The sequence below is a fragment of the Lissotriton vulgaris genome, chromosome 6, assembly GCF_964263255.1.
Source record: "Lissotriton vulgaris chromosome 6, aLisVul1.2, whole genome shotgun sequence".
NCBI lineage: Eukaryota > Metazoa > Chordata > Amphibia > Caudata > Salamandridae > Lissotriton > Lissotriton vulgaris.
The window spans coordinates 1,764,146,119-1,764,166,463 of NC_141694.1; the positions used below are offsets into that span (position 1 = coordinate 1,764,146,119).

The 20,345-nt window shown below is 42.3% G+C and overlaps 1 protein-coding gene across 1 annotated transcript in view; it reads left to right on the forward strand.

Moving 5' to 3' along the window:
• Positions 1–20,345, forward strand: part of FBXO16 (F-box protein 16) — a 265,267-nt gene that overhangs the window by 81,650 nt on the left and 163,272 nt on the right. The window contains exons 3-4 of the mRNA XM_086928016.1: positions 16,729–16,935; positions 17,752–17,916. Of these exons, the coding sequence (XP_086784142.1) occupies positions 16,729–16,935; positions 17,752–17,916 (372 nt within the window). The remainder of the gene's footprint in view (positions 1–16,728; positions 16,936–17,751; positions 17,917–20,345) is intronic.

Genomic DNA, 20,345 nt, shown 5'->3' on the forward strand with positions numbered 1-20,345 from the left:
TATATATATATATACACACACACACACACACACATATATATATATATATATATATATATATATATATATATATATATATATATATATATATATATCCACTCCCATGTTCTAATATTGTCAAAAGAACCACTCGGACACCTCAAGTGCTTTAGCTTAGTTTATTTCAGCAACGTTGCTGAAATAAACTAAGCTAAAGCACTTGAGGTGTTCGAGTGGTTCTTTTGACAATATTAGAACCTGGGAGTGGATATTTACGAAGCGCAGGCTTCGGTACTCGGACCGCCCAGACAGCCTCGCAATCTCTTCCGGCATTCTTGGAGCGAAAAAAAAATATATATATATATATCCAATGAATTGCGGTTGATGTCGGCGTGCTGCTAGAACACTGGTGCTTGCATTTATATATAATTAGGCGGTGGTGCAGGGCACAAAATAGATCAATAGCACCAGCATTTTGGGTCCGCATCGTCTTTTCCTGGTTTATAGGAGCGTGTATGAGATGTGTTACAAGAAAAAAAATGTATATATAAACCATAGGTTTTCACACAAGTTATAGTTAGGTGGAAATTTTACTCGCATAAAACCATTGAAATTCCCTCGTTATAGTTAGTTGGACTCACTATAACGTGCGCGTGCAATGCACTGCTGATGACGTCACATATTACATCACTCATGACATGGTCAGTGACATCACTCATGACATCACTGATGACATAACTGATGACAACATCCTTGTGACAAAGTAGCAGACCTCCTATCAGCATAAAATAACCTTTGACACACACATTCAAAAATAGAAACTAACATTTTCTTAAAAAAGGAGAAACCAATACCAATTACAACAACTTATTAGGCTACATACACATCCACTCATTCACCAACAGTTCTATATAGTCACTCATGCATGTACTTACTCATCATATGTACTCATACACCTATACGTCCTGTTACACACTAATACTCATCCATATAGTTATTCAAACACAAATTCACACATGCAAATAAACTATCAAAAAACCATTTACTTGATTATACTGCTATATACACACCACTACACATACTTCTACAGAAACGGAAACATATTTACTCTCTTAAACAATCAATTATAAAAACACACACTCACTAACCCACCCATACACACAATCATCCACCCATACAGTCTTGCACACATGCTGTCTTCCAAATACATACAAATAGTGAGTCACTCATTCATGCATCTGTGCTCTAAGTAATATCCCCCACCGAACCATACAGACACTGATACTGATACTCAAAAAAACAACTAATAACCCATATACACACTCATGTAGCTACTCACCAACCCATGCAGCCACTTATACACAAAGTGAGACACAGATACAGATATTTAAATATTTAAACAATACTCGCTAATATATGTATTCACTAAGATACATTTAATAAGTCAGTTAACCAATCAATTTTACACAAAAAAAACATCCATTTAGACATTTATTTACCCATTTATTCTTCCATCAACCTTTAGATATACATATATAAAAAATATTTATTTTTCAGAAAAATACACATTCACTGGATGATGTCATCAGTGATGTCATTTGAGATGTCATCAGTGATGTCATGAGTGATGTCACTGACCATGTCATGAGTGATGTAATATGTGACATCATCAGCAGTGCATTGCACGCGCAAGTTATAGTGAGTCCAACTAACTATAACGTGGGAATTTCAATGGTTTTATGCGAGTAAAAATTCCACCTAACTATAACTGGTGTGAAACCTATGGTTTTTTCAGTGAATTTAATAGGTTTTTTAAATGCTAATTCCTTACTATAACTGGTGTGAAACCTATGGTTTCTTCAATGAATATATATATACATATATATATATATATATATATATATATATATATATATATATATATATATATATATATATATATATATATATATATATATATATTTATTTATTTATGTTCTTATATATTTATTTATTTATGTTCTTATATAGCGCCGGACTCGACCCCCGTAGGGGTATGTCCGCGCTTGTGCTTCTACCAAATAGAGTCTAGTCAGAATGTTTACGCTGTGATATAGCTGATCTTTTTATTTTTTCTCTTAGGGTGTGGAGAATAGATGGGTTTTTAGAAGTTTCCTAAAAGACAGATGGTTGATGGTTTGTTTCAGGGCAAGAGGGAGTGTGTTACAAAGAATGGGGCCTTTATATGAGAGAGCTCGACCTCCTTGTCTGGCTTTCTTTATTCTGGGAACCTCTAGTAGCTGCTGGTTACTGGAACGCAAAGAGCGTCCTGGGCAATAGAGGTTGAATTTTTTGGTCAAATATTTGGGACCGGTGCCAAACAGACACCTGTGTATTGTGCAGAGGATTTTGAATTGAACACGTTTTCGAAACGGTAGCCAGTGGAGTTTGGTCAGAAGTGGACGTGATGGGGTCCTAGGTTGGGCATTGAGAACAAGTCTCGCCTTAGTATTTTGCACCACTTGTAGTGCATTTAGTTGTTCTTCATTGGCTGAGATGTACAAGCCATTGCAATAATCAAGTCTACTGATGACTAAGGTCTGAACCAGTGTCTTCCTGTAGTTGTCAGGCAGGAATGGAAAGACTCGACGTAGGAGTCCAATGACACGGAAGAAGGATCCAGCAACTTGATTAGTGTGCTCTTTCAACAGTAGTGCCTGGTCTAACCGTACTCCAAGGTTTTTTACTAACTGTTTTGGTTTTGGTGCGGATCCAAGATCTGAGGGCCACCATTCTGGAGACCATAAAAGAGTGGCCTCTCCGAACAGCATCACCTCAGTCTTGTTTACATTACACTGGAAGCAATTTGATGCCATCCAGCCCGCTACTGCCCTCATGCCATCTGCAAAAGATTTTTGTAGTGTGGGGGTGAGGGTCTGAAAAGGGAACAGGAGTTGGGTGTCATCGGCATACGAGATCGGGGTGAACCCATAGGCTCTCACGATGTCTGCCAAGGGGGCCACATACACATTAAATAGTGTCGGGCTTAGACATGAGCCTTGTGGCACTCCCTTGGTGAGCTCCCTTGAGGTGGAATAGTGGGAGCCCAGTCTGACACCTTGCAGACGACCTGAGAGGAAGCCCTCAATCCAGGACAGAGCCATGCCTCCTAAACCCACCTCTCTCAAACACCCGAGAAGTATCTCATGTGACACCGTATCGAAGGCAGCGGATAAATCCAACAGCACCAGAATCATAGAACCCCCTCCATCTAATGACATCCTGATGTTATCGGTCACTGAGAGGAGGGCAGATTCGGTGCTGTGGTGTGGTCTGAACCCAGATTGAGAGTGGTCCAGACCCTCGACTGTCTCGATATAGTTGGAAAGATGGGTGTTCACTTGCTGCTATATATATATATAAAAAATGTATATGGCAAAATGAAACCCCTCATTGTGTTCCTTTTCAAATTAAATGTATTAAGTGTTACCACTTTATTCCAATCAAGATGACTTCAGGTGTGCAATACTTTTGTCATAAGTAAGACTGTTAGCGTTCTAGTTGTTCTTTAGAACACTCTGGGACATTCTGTCATTGGGCTATAGTTGGGCTACATCTGGCTGATATTTGGGCTACATTTGGGCTCTTTTGTCTCTGGTGGCCATCTTGGGAGACTGCATATCAGAATTTTTTTAATGAAATATAAGAGGATTTGAGAAGTCACTCAAAATGTGCCCTAATTTTTCTTTCTTCAGCACTAATCATAATTTCCATGGCAAAATGAACCCCCTCATTTTGTTCCTTTGCAAATTAAATGTTTTAAGTGTTAACACTTTATTCCAATCAAGATGACTTCAGGTGTGCCATACCTTTGTAATAAGTAGGACTGTTAGCGCTCTAGTTGTTCTTTAGAACACTCTGGGACATTCTGTCATTGGGCTATACTTGGGCTACATCTGGCTGATATTTGGGCTACATTTGTTTTTTTTTGTCTCTGGTGGCCATCTTTGGGCTACATTGGGCTACATTTGGGCTCTAACATATATATAGCCCAATGTAGCCCAATATATATTTTTTCAAAGTTAATTTTCGTAAAAACCACTGGAGCATATATCTTGAGACATAGCAAAGGCACATCGGGGTACCAGTCCCTACAATTTTGCCAAGTTTGGTGGAAATCCATTCAGCCGTTCGGGCTAAAAGTGAGGTCGACCGCCCTATAGAAATTAACATGGGGAAAACAGGTTTTGAGACCCCCCTTTTATCTCGGCCCCCGCTTGACGAATCCCCCCCAAACTTTCAAGGAAGGACCGGAGCTCAGCGAGGCAAATTTGAGGAAATTTTCAGGCAGATTCGTCAACCGGCGCCAAAGTTATTCACAATAGAATTTTGAGATTTTGCATTGAAAAAAATCCTAACTATAACTACCTACTGGCGACCGCATGATGGAACATGTTATTAAGATAAGCGATGGATGACACTGATCTACAGAATAAACGTCTGAAGAGTGTATTCAGTGACTTAGAAACACTTTGAAGGAAAATAAATCTAGCTATTAATCAAAAGAGAATGGACACTTGTATCTGTACAAACCATTAGTTTTTTTCGAAGACCCTCATAGACATCCTGGAGTTGTTATAGCGGTATATCTTTTCATCCGCCCCATCAGGAGTCTTGGCATATTCATCGGATCAACGAGTAACGTGCAGCATGCCTGCCTCACCCGAGGCTACTTCTGGTGTATACAGAAGTGTCCAGAAATGAAAAACAAAATATTTAAAAACGTAATGACTTAGCCTAGAGGACTTGGTTTTAATCTGAAAAATGACTAGTCAATAGTATTAAAAGGATTTGGATATAGCGGTAGTTGGGTTACTGAACTACCATATCACTGTTTAACAGAAGTCAACATGTTTCAGCTCTTCCGGCCCACAGAGGGTCAATGGAGCTTTCGTCAGGACAGAGAACAAACACTTAAACATATATGGCACATACACCCTTTATGTGTATGGTGAGAGTAACACAACGGAATTTCCGATCTGTGAAAAAACCAACACGGTCATTGTGTCAACAGTGCATTAACTGGGTAGAGGCAGACAATACAAAAATAAGCATTACTAAATGCTGAAACGAGGAGTAAACCTAATTGTGGCTTAGCTCTCGAAAAGAGAGTACATAGGAGAAAATTCATGGGTGGATACTTCCAGGCTAAATGGCTTTGAGGACTTTTATACAGGGTAAGGTGTGGAGTTCCAAAAGTAGAGGTGACTTTTGTGACGGATAAGAGTTAGAGGTGAAGCGGCATAGTGACTATACATATCGCCGAGTACAAGTCTATACACAACTAGTGAAACGTTATACAAGGGAACGACTCGCATGTGCAGTGAGACTCGGGTGTAAGGAGACCTGGGTTTTACTAGAGGGGTTTACAAAATATGTGGTTTGTGTTACCAACTTCATGCACACCCCAACGAAAACCCATAAGGTACCTGGTGTTTTCAGAGGTGTGGTATCCAACAGGGAATCAGAGTCGCATCTGGATTTACTCTGTATTCGGGATAATGTACATTCATTCAGGTTAGTATAGGTCGTCACCTTACCTTATTTCTTCTGGAGAACTCTAGGAACGCCATTCTTACCCATGCGGCACCAGTCTGTGGGCCTTGTGCTGGCTCTGCCCCTGGTTGTGGGCGGGTCATGAATTGCTGGTTATTTATAGGCCAACAACACAAAGAAAGGACCAGTTATTGTAGTTTTCTAGGCCGCTAAAAAGAAGAATGGGCGTAAGGGGATTACGGAACCTGTTCGTACATCTCAGGATCAGAGGTACCTGGTGTTCATTAGGCAAGATGGAGATCTCTTTAGTTAAGTTGATTCCACGGAATGTGGTCATTCATTCCTATTTCATCTGTCTTTAAGCGATCAACCCATCTTTGTTCTTTATTAAAAAGAACTTGTTCTGCGTTTTGATCCTTGATTTCAAGCATTTCTAGTACCGTCCACTTCAGCTCATCACATGTATGTCCAGCTTCTATGTAGTGGGTGCACAGTTTTGTTGAGTTCTTTTTCAATCTTACATTGCTCCGATGTTCCCCTATGCGGAGTTTGACTTTCCGGCAAGTCATGCCCACATATTGCTTTTGGCAAGGACAGGTGATCATATAGATCACGTGCGAGGAGTTACAGTTAGTATGGCTCCTTTGAGTCCATTTAAGTTTGTCATTTAACTGTAATGTCTTGGTGCTGGATGTAAACTTACATACTCCGCATGTCCCACATGGATAGTGTCCTGTGACTGGCATCATATGTGCATCTCTGATCGTAGACTTTAGGAGTGTTTTCCTTGGTCTGGTGTGTACCAGGAAGTCCTTTAAGTTCTTGGTTCTTTTGTTGGCAAAGCGTGGCTTTGGCCAATTCAATGTTCCAGAGGTCAATATTTGCCAGTTCTTCTTTATTAGTTTTTGCACCTCATAGGTAGCAGGGCAGAACGTGGTTACGCAGGTGACGAGATCTTTGATGGGTTCTTTTTGTATGCTTTGTAGTAGGCAGTCTCTGGGTTGGTTGTAGGCTCTTTTTTTGCATTTTGATATTGTTTTTGCAGTGTAGTTTCTCTTTTTGAGTTTTTGGCTCAATTCGTCTGCTTGTTTTTTATAATCCTCCTTTTTACTACAATTCCGTTTATGCCTCAGGAATTGGCTATAAGGGAGATTATCTCGCAACGGACGTGGGTGATAGCTATCATAGGACAGCAAACAATTCTTAGCTGTTGGCTTGGTGAATGTTTTCGTCTCCAGTTTTCCGTTTTCCACAAATATGGTGAGGTCCAAGAAATCAATAGTTTTCTTGTGTGCTGTGGAGGTGAATTTAAGCCAGCGATCTCTGCTGTTTAGCCATTCAAGAAATGTTTCGAGGTCATTTTTTGTGTCCCAGATGAGGAGAACATCATCTATGTAACGTTTCCAGTATTTTATACTGGAAACGTATGGGTTGCTGTCGTGTAGGATGTTTTCTTCTTCAAGGCGGCTCACGTAGAGTCCTGCCACCGAAGGCGCAAACGCACTGCCCATGGATGTCCCATGGCATTGGAGAAACAGTTGGCCATTGTACTCGAAATAGTTTTCTTGCAGTGCTAGTCTGCAGCATTCTAGTAAGAAGTGACGTGGAGTTTTGTATCTCCAGTCAAGTTGGAAAAGCAAGTCCTCCAACATGTTCAAAGTGTCTTCTTGAGGTAGGCTGGTGTAAAGGGATTCCACATCCAGCCCTACCAATAACATGTTATTTTGATCAAAAGTGATTCCCCCAATCTGGTTTAGTAGGTCTCTCGTGTCCTTGAGGTAAGTGGGTGTCTTTTGTACCAACGGTTTAAGGAACTCATCAGCGAACTTGGATAGGGGCTCGAGTAGGGAGCCGATTCCTGAGACTATCGGGCGTCCAGGTGGCGGTGTTATGTTCTTGTGAGTTTTTGGTAACGAGTAGAAGAAAGGTATTTTCGGTGATTTCGGTGTTAAGAATTCCGCCTCTTTTTTCGAGATCCATCTGTTGATTTCTGCTTCGTGTACCATTATAGCGATTGTGTTGGTCAGTCTCTCAGTGGGATCTTCGTCCAATTGTTTGTAGAAGGTTTCGTTGGACAGTAGGGAAAGGCATTGTTCGTTGTAACCTTCTTTGGTAAGGATTACTACCCCGCCACCCTTATCAGCGGGTTTAATGACGATCGTCTCATTGTCTCTAAGTTCGAGCAGAGCCTGTTTTTCTTTTTTGCTCATGTTATGGTATACCTTTTTGTCTTTGTCCATTTTGTCGATTCCTTTCATTATGGCTTGTTCGAATGTTTGAACCTCGATAGGTACATTAGCTGGTGGAGGGCAGAATTTGGATTTTCTTCTGAGATTGGTGTCTCCCTCCATCGGGGGATTGTCAGAATTGCCAAAGAAAGCCTTAAGTTTGAGAGTTCTACAGAACTCTGCCGCTTCACACTTGAGTTTAAAGCGGTCCGTTGTAGGCGTCGGTACAAATCCCAGTCCTTTATTAAGGACGTTTTTTTGGTCTTCAGTGAGGGTGATTGTTGTTAGGTTCACTATGAGCGAATCTACTTGCTCGGTCCCGGTTGTGCTGAGGCCATGCCTGGAAGTATCCACCCATGAATTTTCTCCTATGTACTCTCTTTTCGAGAGCTAAGCCACAATTAGGTTTACTCCTCGTTTCAGCATTTAGTAATGCTTATTTTTGTATTGTCTGCCTCTACCCAGTTAATGCACTGTTGACACAATGACCGTGTTGGTTTTTTCACAGATCGGAAATTCCGTTGTGTTACTCTCACCATACACATAAAGGGTGTATGTGCCATATATGTTTAAGTGTTTGTTCTCTGTCCTGACGAAAGCTCCATTGACCCTCTGTGGGCCGGAAGAGCTGAAACATGTTGACTTCTGTTAAACAGTGATATGGTAGTTCAGTAACCCAACTACCGCTATATCCAAATCCTTTTAATACTATTGACTAGTCATTTTTCAGATTAAAACCAAGTCCTCTAGGCTAAGTCATTACGTTTTTAAATATTTTGTTTTTCATTTCTGGACACTTCTGTATACACCAGAAGTAGCCTCGGGTGAGGCAGGCATGCTGCACGTTACTCGTTGATCCGATGAATATGCCAAGACTCCTGATGGGGCGGATGAAAAGATATACCGCTATAACAACTCCAGGATGTCTATGAGGGTCTTCGAAAAAAACTAATGGTTTGTACAGATACAAGTGTCCATTCTCTTTTGATTAATAGCTATCAGTTAAGGGGAAACGAATGGACTTCCTATCCTCTTCCCTTCCTTTGATTTGATATAAGTCTTTAAGCAGCGCACAGCTGCAGGGATTCTACAGAGACCTAGTTACAGTACTATCTAGACTCTGAATCACTTGGAGAGAGGAACCATGGAGAACAATATGGGTTTAAGCTTTACAGGCAGTGACATCGACGAAATCCTAGCAGGTCAGTCGTTACTACAGAACCAAGAACTCATCGACACAATCGCGCAGACAGACGAGTGGGACACTCTGACCACAAAAAAACGGGAGCAAATCCGGACAGCAATACACGGTATAATAATGACCGAATATTTGAGATCTAAATCCGCGCCGAAAGGCTTATGGATCACCAACGCACCGAGAATCTTTTTGCACGACTTGGTCTTCCGACGCGACTGGTCTTCCATCTCGTGGAAATGTACACTGGATTACCTTGTACTAATAGTGAAAACAGCCAAAAGATTATCGGACGCACTTTTACAAGAAATACAAGATCTAGAAAATGAAATGAAGAAAAACATCAATCCCCAGGTATATAAGAAGCGTCTGGATGAAATTAACAAAGAGATGGAAGATACGCAAGAATATCTTACACAAAACAAACTACAGAAACTAGCTAAAGAACTAAAAAAGTTCAGCCAGGAGAAAATGCACCCGTATTCTAAGGAAGACTTCACTGCTACCAACGAAGGTACTGATGGAGACACATCAGGAGGAACTTCCTCAGATGGGTCAGAAGCGAGTTTTGATGGTTCTACCCCAAGAAGGGGTCGGAACAACTTCAGGTTCTCACGTCCCCGACGAGGCAACAGATGGCAGAGACCACCGTTCTTTCATGGCAACCCAATGCCCTACTACCCCCCTTACATGCCACCTTTTGCGGGTTGGATGAATCCTTACCATCCTAATGCAAACCAACAGCAACAAATGGAAAATCAACATATGCCCAACAATGCCAATCAACACCAAACACAGCCTTTTTTATCGAGGGGCCACAACACCACAAGAGGCAAAAAGAAAAATCTCAAGTGGCAAGACCAACAACCCAACGTGCAAACGAGAAGCATGGCCTCAGCACAACCGGGACCGAGCAAGTAGATTCGCTCATAGTGAACCTAACAACAATCACCCTCACTGAAGACCAAAAAAACGTCCTTAATAAAGGACTGGGATTTGTACCGACGCCTACAACGGACCGCTTTAAACTCAAGTGTGAAGCGGCAGAGTTCTGTAGAACTCTCAAACTTAAGGCTTTCTTTGGCAATTCTGACAATCCCCCGATGGAGGGAGACACCAATCTCAGAAGAAAATCCAAATTCTGCCCTCCACCAGCTAATGTACCTATCGAGGTTCAAACATTCGAACAAGCCATAATGAAAGGAATCGACAAAATGGACAAAGACAAAAAGGTATACCATAACATGAGCAAAAAAGAAAAACAGGCTCTGCTCGAACTTAGAGACAATGAGACGATCGTCATTAAACCCGCTGATAAGGGTGGCGGGGTAGTAATCCTTACCAAAGAAGGTTACAACGAACAATGCCTTTCCCTACTGTCCAACGAAACCTTCTACAAACAATTGGACGAAGATCCCACTGAGAGACTGACCAACACAATCGCTATAATGGTACACGAAGCAGAAATCAACAGATGGATCTCGAAAAAAGAGGCGGAATTCTTAACACCGAAATCACCGAAAATACCTTTCTTCTACTCGTTACCAAAAACTCACAAGAACATAACACCGCCACCTGGACGCCCGATAGTCTCAGGAATCGGCTCCCTACTCGAGCCCCTATCCAAGTTCGCTGATGAGTTCCTTAAACCGTTGGTACAAAAGACACCCACTTACCTCAAGGACACGAGAGACCTACTAAACCAGATTGGGGGAATCACTTTTGATCAAAATAACATGTTATTGGTAGGGCTGGATGTGGAATCCCTTTACACCAGCCTACCTCAAGAAGACACTTTGAACATGTTGGAGGACTTGCTTTTCCAACTTGACTGGAGATACAAAACTCCACGTCACTTCTTACTAGAATGCTGCAGACTAGCACTGCAAGAAAACTATTTCGAGTACAATGGCCAACTGTTTCTCCAATGCCATGGGACATCCATGGGCAGTGCGTTTGCGCCTTCGGTGGCAGGACTCTACGTGAGCCGCCTTGAAGAAGAAAACATCCTACACGACAGCAACCCATACGTTTCCAGTATAAAATACTGGAAACGTTACATAGATGATGTTCTCCTCATCTGGGACACAAAAAATGACCTCGAAACATTTCTTGAATGGCTAAACAGCAGAGATCGCTGGCTTAAATTCACCTCCACAGCACACAAGAAAACTATTGATTTCTTGGACCTCACCATATTTGTGGAAAACGGAAAACTGGAGACGAAAACATTCACCAAGCCAACAGCTAAGAATTGTTTGCTGTCCTATGATAGCTATCACCCACGTCCGTTGCGAGATAATCTCCCTTATAGCCAATTCCTGAGGCATAAACGGAATTGTAGTAAAAAGGAGGATTATAAAAAACAAGCAGACGAATTGAGCCAAAAACTCAAAAAGAGAAACTACACTGCAAAAACAATATCAAAATGCAAAAAAAGAGCCTACAACCAACCCAGAGACTGCCTACTACAAAGCATACAAAAAGAACCCATCAAAGATCTCGTCACCTGCGTAACCACGTTCTGCCCTGCTACCTATGAGGTGCAAAAACTAATAAAGAAGAACTGGCAAATATTGACCTCTGGAACATTGAATTGGCCAAAGCCACGCTTTGCCAACAAAAGAACCAAGAACTTAAAGGACTTCCTGGTACACACCAGACCAAGGAAAACACTCCTAAAGTCTACGATCAGAGATGCACATATGATGCCAGTCACAGGACACTATCCATGTGGGACATGCGGAGTATGTAAGTTTACATCCAGCACCAAGACATTACAGTTAAATGACAAACTTAAATGGACTCAAAGGAGCCATACTAACTGTAACTCCTCGCACGTGATCTATATGATCACCTGTCCTTGCCAAAAGCAATATGTGGGCATGACTTGCCGGAAAGTCAAACTCCGCATAGGGGAACATCGGAGCAATGTAAGATTGAAAAAGAACTCAACAAAACTGTGCACCCACTACATAGAAGCTGGACATACATGTGATGAGCTGAAGTGGACGGTACTAGAAATGCTTGAAATCAAGGATCAAAACGCAGAACAAGTTCTTTTTAATAAAGAACAAAGATGGGTTGATCGCTTAAAGACAGATGAAATAGGAATGAATGACCACATTCCGTGGAATCAACTTAACTAAAGAGATCTCCATTTTGCCTAATGAACACCAGGTACCTCTGATCCTGAGATGTACGAACAGGTTCCGTAATCCCCTTACGCCCATTCTTCTTTTTAGCGGCCTAGAAAACTACAATAACTGGTCCTTTCTTTGTGTTGTTGGCCTATAAATAACCAGCAATTCATGACCCGCCCACAACCAGGGGCAGAGCCAGCACAAGGCCCACAGACTGGTGCCGCATGGGTAAGAATGGCGTTCCTAGAGTTCTCCAGAAGAAATAAGGTAAGGTGACGACCTATACTAACCTGAATGAATGTACATTATCCCGAATACAGAGTAAATCCAGATGCGACTCTGATTCCCTGTTGGATACCACACCTCTGAAAACACCAGGTACCTTATGGGTTTTCGTTGGGGTGTGCATGAAGTTGGTAACACAAACCACATATTTTGTAAACCCCTCTAGTAAAACCCAGGTCTCCTTACACCCGAGTCTCACTGCACATGCGAGTCGTTCCCTTGTATAACGTTTCACTAGTTGTGTATAGACTTGTACTCGGCGATATGTATAGTCACTATGCCGCTTCACCTCTAACTCTTATCCGTCACAAAAGTCACCTCTACTTTTGGAACTCCACACCTTACCCTGTATAAAAGTCCTCAAAGCCATTTAGCCTGGAAGTATCCACCCATGAATTTTCTCCTATGTACTCTCTTTTCGAGAGCTAAGCCACAATTAGGTTTACTCCTCGTTTCAGCATTTAGTAATGCTTATTTTTGTATTGTCTGCCTCTACCCAGTTAATGCACTGTTGACACAATGACCGTGTTGGTTTTTTCACAGATCGGAAATTCCGTTGTGTTACTCTCACCATACACATAAAGGGTGTATGTGCCATATATGTTTAAGTGTTTGTTCTCTGTCCTGACGAAAGCTCCATTGACCCTCTGTGGGCCGGAAGAGCTGAAACATGTTGACTTCTGTTAAACAGTGATATGGTAGTTCAGTAACCCAACTACCGCTATATCCAAATCCTTTTAATACTATTGACTAGTCATTTTTCAGATTAAAACCAAGTCCTCTAGGCTAAGTCATTACGTTTTTAAATATTTTGTTTTTCATTTCTGGACACTTCTGTATACACCAGAAGTAGCCTCGGGTGAGGCAGGCATGCTGCACGTTACTCGTTGATCCGATGAATATGCCAAGACTCCTGATGGGGCGGATGAAAAGATATACCGCTATAACAACTCCAGGATGTCTATGAGGGTCTTCGAAAAAAACTAATGGTTTGTACAGATACAAGTGTCCATTCTCTTTTGATTAATAGCTATCAGTTAAGGGGAAACGAATGGACTTCCTATCCTCTTCCCTTCCTTTGATTTGATATAAGGAAAATAAATCTAAGAATTTTTAAATCTGCATATTTGAGAAACCCACGTGGATGATTTGGTTCAGTCTCCATTTCTGGTAATATGAACAATTCTTAGGTGGTCAACATCCCAAAGGTGCTACAATGTCATGTCGATAGCCAAGGCACTTGTTTTCTTTGCTGTGCTCTATTACAATAGTGGCCCGCTCCTCATTAGCTCAAAGGCTAAACAAGTGGAGAAAAGGTTAGTTTATGCGATAGAGAAATTATTTAGCTTCTATCCATAGTTTTACACTCCGTTGTAATGGTCAATCTGGCAATGTTGCCAGCATGTGTGTGTGTATGTCAGTGTCACCACTATGCTACATGTGTATCCTCCCTTCCAAGTGTGAAAAAAAAAAAAAAAAAAAAAAAAAAAGGGGGAGGGGAGATTGACAGTGTCTCACGGAAGCAACACCAAGGGGAGGATTGTATCAGACTGGTACTCGCCTGATTCCTCACTTCTCATCATCGACTACTGTCAACCTTTTAAAGAAAATGGGAGAAAAACCAACATAAAGAAAGTGCATATAGGTCCAACAACCCTGTGGTGTTGTGAGTGCTAGAAACCCAATGTGATATTTTTGTGCCCAATTGCGTGAAAAAACAACAAAATACCACGCTAAAAAGAGTGCAACTAACTGGCAACTCACGATTTTATTCTGTGCTGCTAGTTCACTCTGATTAAAAGTCAACCGACATGTTTCATCACTTTGTCTTTAGTGATTTCTTCAGGGTTTAGTTAATGGGTCAGCGTTTAGCATGCACCTTTCACAAGTCTTCCCTTATTGTACCAGGTGGCCTGCCGTGATGAGCCTACCCGGCCCCCGTGAAAGACTGCGTCACGAGTGCGGTCCCTGTCTACGTACTGGGATGCTTTAAACCGCCAGGTGGTCGGTATCGCTTCGGTGTGCTGATCTCGTCTCTGGCTCACCCCTCCCCTTTTTTTTTTTTTTTTTTCACACTTGGAAGGGAGGATACACATGTAGCATAGTGGTGACACTGACATACACACACACATGCTGGCAACATTGCCAGATTGACCATTACAACGGAGTGTAAAACTATGGATAGAAGCTAAATAATTTCTCTATCGCATAAACTAACCTTTTCTCCACTTGTTTAGCCTTTGAGCTAATGAGGAGCGGGCCACTATTGTAATAGAGACTTTTGAGTGGGGGGCGGCCTGTCTCTGTTTCCCCCTTGGCTCCTGTTTTTGTGAGAGTTCTTTGCTGTGCTGTCTGACAACAGCCCCCTACAGGTGAATGCTGTTCTTGAGTTTTTTAAGTTTACCTACCAGCAACAATTGTTCACGTTAGAGTGCCCATGACTGCGTGATTGCTCGTTGTGACAACTCCTTATGTAGTAAATCCACATAGATGTTTTCTTCCATCACCTAGTCTACAGTAATGTCTACTGGAGGCTGTAGCCTTTCCAACTGGGGCCACGTAGACATTTGTAGACTTTAATGCTATTAAAGATGACAAAGATTGCACATTTATAATAGTTGAGCAGAGGCTGGATTAGGAACATTATACAGAGAAAAATATGTGGCAAGACATTTTCACTCACAGGGCTTTTTGTACCAGAAAATGCCAATATCAGGTTCATTTTCAGCTATTGTTTCCTGTAAGTAAAGAAACATTGATAGTACATTTGGTGAATGGTGAAGGGTCTCCGTCTGATCACATTTTTAATAACAAGAAAGCTTGTGGATTCTTGCAGCCCATGGGTGAAGCAATGCAGCAAGAACCAGGACTTCAAGAGCAGTGATTCGCTTTGCAGAAACCCAGGATGCACATGTCAGGCTAGCTCACTTAAAGAGTCCATTCAAGGACAGTAATTGGGGCTGGGGAAATAATCAATTAGAAAGGGATCAGGCAATGGGTAGAAGAGCCCGTCTACTGACAGCAGGACCACAGTGATAAGGCGGGGTTTGATCCACTTCCATGGTTGTTTTGGGAGGAAGGAGAGTCGGAGAGGCAGAGTTGTTTGTGCCAGAGCCTTGGTGTGGTTGTGTTCATTCCTTCTGCATCGTCGTCAGGCTCAACTTGGAGTTTCCCACTAAAAGCTCAAGGTGGAGGTAAAAGAACAGACATCAACATAATATTAATAGATGGGATTTGAATGGCGTGCACTACTTTAATCACACGGGTAAACCTCTGCTAGCCACTGTTGGAGGATTTTGAAGTGATGAAGGTATATCTCTGAGAAATATTTTATTAAACAATGTCTTATTGACGCTGCAATTTTTTCAAAAATTGTTTAGTTACTATACATAAACCTACATGGTAACATTTGCTCTTCGTAATGATAAATACATTCCACTCCAGACCTACTACCATACACCCATACTCATAGAGAACTTATATACCTGGTCATGTGTGCTTTGAACCAAGGTGCACAGACACCCACAACCGAGTATATCACTTTTAACCCCTTCCATGCTTATGACGAGCTGAGCTCATCATAACAGCCACGGCCCTCCCACGCGCGTCTAATTCCCCGCCTGTCCGGGCGTTCTAAAGGAGTGGGTGGAGTCATGACCAGGGCCGGACTGGGAACTAAAACCGGCACTGGCAAAGTGCTCGTCCGCCCCCCTTTGGGATTTGGGGGTGCCGCGGAACTCTTTGCCAGGGCCGGTTTTCGGCCGATTTTGTTATGCTGCAAAAACGGCCCTGTAACAAAATCGGCGCCCAGGGACCCAAAACAGGTCCCCACCCATGCGGCACACGGGGGGATTGCCCGGTGCCCACTACGGCCAGTCCGGGCCCTGATCATGACGAGTCCAGCTCGTCATAAGCAGAGCTCCACTGTGCAGCATGACGAGCTAGACTCATCATAAGTACCGCAGTGCCGCAACCCCCCCCCCCCCCCCACGGGGAAATTAGCCCTGCGTGGAAGGGTTAAGGAAGCACAGCATTGATCAAATCATTCTTCACTTATATTATACTACCATCTAGTAATTAATGTGGAGGTATTAGATATTTTCTGAGTCTGACAGCTTTAAGTGGGTCACCCAGTTGACCAGAATCGTGCTTTATCCAGCCAGCCCCAAATATCTAACAATCACCCACAATATGTTTTTCCAGAAAAATAATTTGTTTGGTGATGTCTGACTACACTTTACTGTTGACACTTATCATCACATTTTTTATATTTTGATTTTAGCTGTACTGCCTAATGTCTTGACCGACAGATTTTCATCGTCCTTTCCTGTGATTTCTCCTTGTCTCATTATCCTCCTTTCAGTTTGACAAATGGACGGATGCTCAGAGGCGGAGGATTCTAATGGACCTCTTTGACAGGTGCTCAATGTCCCAGATGAAGTTCTGTTTCAAGCAGCTGCAAACCAAAGTTCCATCTGAGGCTCTGGATTTCACAACCGTGCTCCCCAAAGTTTTATCACTGTACATCTTCTCCTTCCTGGACCCTCGAAGCCTATGTAGATGTTCGCAGGTAAAGGGCATTTATGCATCTTGCGTCCAGGTGGAGAAGTCTGAGCGCGCATCTCCAGTGGTTTGCAGTTCATCTCTTTTTTGTTGTAACTTTCTCTAAGATCTTCTACATTGTAATAAGCACCCAGAGTGCTCCTGTAGCCTTGCATGTTTTCAATAGAACTGTGCTTAGCATCTTACTGGTAAATCCTGTAAATAAATCAGAAAAAGTGCATAGGAATTGAGCTAACACCTGAAAATTGATCTATGGTGTGTGTGGATCTACAACTAGTTCTTAAACAATTACTGACTAGCTCTTCTTCTGATAAATATAGCAAGTCTTATATTATAGTGCCACTGAGAATGGCTGCCTACACTTTTTTCTTAGCATGAGAGATGGGATCATACGAGTCATATCCGTCTCTCCTGTCTCCCTCTCCATATCAGGTTTGGGGTCCTCAAGGATATGATAAAACAAATTATCATAATATGGATAGATCCAAAATAAGTGGACCTTTGAACGAAATGTGGCATTGTATTGTATTATTTGTATAGCACATTTATACCCCTTATAATGCCCTAGAGTGCTTTGTGGTTGATCATGTTGCGGATGGTCGGAAAATGTGGTTGTTGTGGTGTAACCTACAAGTGGTGGTTATTGGTGTCACTTGTGAGGTAGGAGGTGTGCTATGAACTAGTCACAGTGGCATGTAATAGTAAATGATTTTAAGTGTACCACTTAAACGTGGGCAACTGTTTCATTGATAGATGTCAATATTTGCAGCAGCTCTTGAGATGAATATATGAATGATAACATTAATCATGTCCTTATGCCCAGGTGAGCTGGCATTGGAAGTACCTGACTGAGCTGGACCAGCTTTGGATGCCCAAATGTCTGCGCTTTGGCTGGTACATCAACTTTTCGCCAACGCCGTACGAACAGGGAATCTGGAAAAGGAATTACATCGAGATGGTTATAGAGCTTCATGTCACCAGACCCAAGGTATGATGCCACAGGCACGTGGCTGAAGTTTGGAAATGGAAAGGTGCATATTGTAATGCAGACAACCTATAACGTTTGTGCTCTTAATTTGGGAGGTACGTTCTTATGACCCTGGCTGTGTATCCTAGCCATAACGTTCATTGCTTACTCAGAATGACAGCGGCTCGCCTCCGGGCTAGACGTAGCCAGGTTGGCAGGGCTGGTCATCTTCTCCTATTGGGTGGTGTGTCTGTCTGTTATGCACGCTCACCCTTGAGTGAATGCTTGACGGGTCATTTTGTACACATGACTTCCCACAGACTCTTCAGATAAGGGTGCTAGCTGCATCTGTGACCGTAGACATTGATACTAAGCTCAGGGCACTGGGATACAACTTTTTTTGGGTGATTTGGGGCTTTGTTAGTTTGGTTGCATTATCCAATCAGGATGAATGCATTCTTTACTAAGAGTGATGGAAAGTGCAAATCTTCATGTACAGTGTCTGAAAGCACATGAACTGCTAAGATTTCTGTGAGGCTGTTCAGCAGCAGAATTAAAATAAGGCACATCAGGTATTATTTCAAGTACAAAGATTGAAGATATTATTATTATTAACAACAATATACATTTTCATTATTAATAATTATAATAATACTTGTAATTGCTTATTTATTAGGCACAACATCCAGTATAAAGGAGTTTCTTCACAGTATAGAATTTGTGCAGGAATTGTCAGGTGCTGAAAACTATTGCAATAAAGAAGTAAAAAGAATACTTTTCCTAATCTTTAGGTGGCTTGTTCCATGTGAGGGCATCACGAATCTGACTCTGTTACCCCCACATCTTGAATCTTGGCCATGAGCTATAGATTAGCTTCTTTTCTTCTTAACATGAATTTTGACATCTATTCAGCGAAAAACCCTTCTACACCTGATTGTAAAAGATAGTGCATATTACAAAAGGTTCTGACTTGTATTATGTTTTGTACAGGTAGTCAATGAAGTTGTTGCCTAGCATTATCACAGCATATTTTGGATGCTCTGCAAGTGTTTCACCAAACATACAAAAGGGGAAGGGAGGATGCTTGCAAAATGTCTAACCACTGGAAATCCCTCGGGGTAGCATTCCAACCCATCGTTCTTTTGCCCACCATGGCGCCACAGATTAGACACTGCTCCAATAGAAGCAGTCCAGCCGGACCTGCCAGGTCAGGTCCTTTCTGAACCGCAACATCAAACTGAGATGGCATGGTGCTCAAAACAATGATGTAAGATTAATCCCAGCATTTAGTTTTGTATAGTGTGTTGCCCTAAGTGGGTCGAGTACGCCCAGGCATGGGTCCTCTGCACACTGTGTCACTGGAACAAAGCTGTACCTGGCTGATGAGCCATGAATAGGGTGAAACTGTTCCTGGGTTGCCCGTGTTTTGGTTCAGGGAGGACCTGGTGTGGCAGTTCAGGCTGGACGGTTCCCACTGGAGCAAAGTCATGACTGATTTCCATATTGATTGGCCCAAACAGGTAGCATGGTGTGCAAAATAATAATGGATTGGGATGCGGCCCGAGAAATTACCAGTGGCTGAAATTAATTCAAACATTCCATCCATCACTTTTTTTGTATACTTTAGTGTGTTGGTCTAAGTGGGACAGGCATGCCCAGACCTGGGTCCTGTGCACATCGTGTCACTGGAACCAAGCTATACCTGGCTGATGAATCCTAAGTACGGCAAATTCGGTTCTGGGTTGTTTGTGTTTTGGTTCAGGGGAATCTGGCCTAGCAGTTTGGGCTGGACTGTTCCCACTGGAGCTGGGTCAAGACTGATTTGCATAAAAGTGGGCCCAAAACGATGGCATGGTGTGCAAAATGATGATGACTTGGGATGCAGCCTGTGGCTGAAATTAATTCAAGCATTCCATCCATCACTTTTTTGTATTCTTTAATGTGCCGCCGTAAGTGGGACAGGTATGTCATTGAAACTAAGCTATACCCCGCTGATAAGCCCTAAGTAGGACGAAACAGGTTCTGGGTTGCTTGTGTTATGGTTCAGGGAGGCACTGGCCTGGCAGTTTGGGCTGGACTGTTCCATCTGAAGCAGGGTCAAGACTGATTTGCATATTGCTGGGCCCAAATCGAGGTGGCATGGTGTCCAAAATAACGAAGATTGGGACATGGCACGAGTAATTACCCCTGGGTGAGATTAATTCAAGCATTCCTTTCCTCATTTTTTTAAACTCTGAAAGTGCTGCATGCACACTGATTTGGGGCAGATTATGCTATATTGTGTTTCCAAACATAAGTTCAGATTTGGAGAGATTTGTTGATTGTAACGCTTTGTGAAGGAAAGCGAGAAATAGAAAGATGTGGCACAAGATCCAAAGATGGGGTCTGCAATTTTGCGACACCGCAGATATCTGATTATCAAAGTATAGGCCATCATCAGTCATAATTCC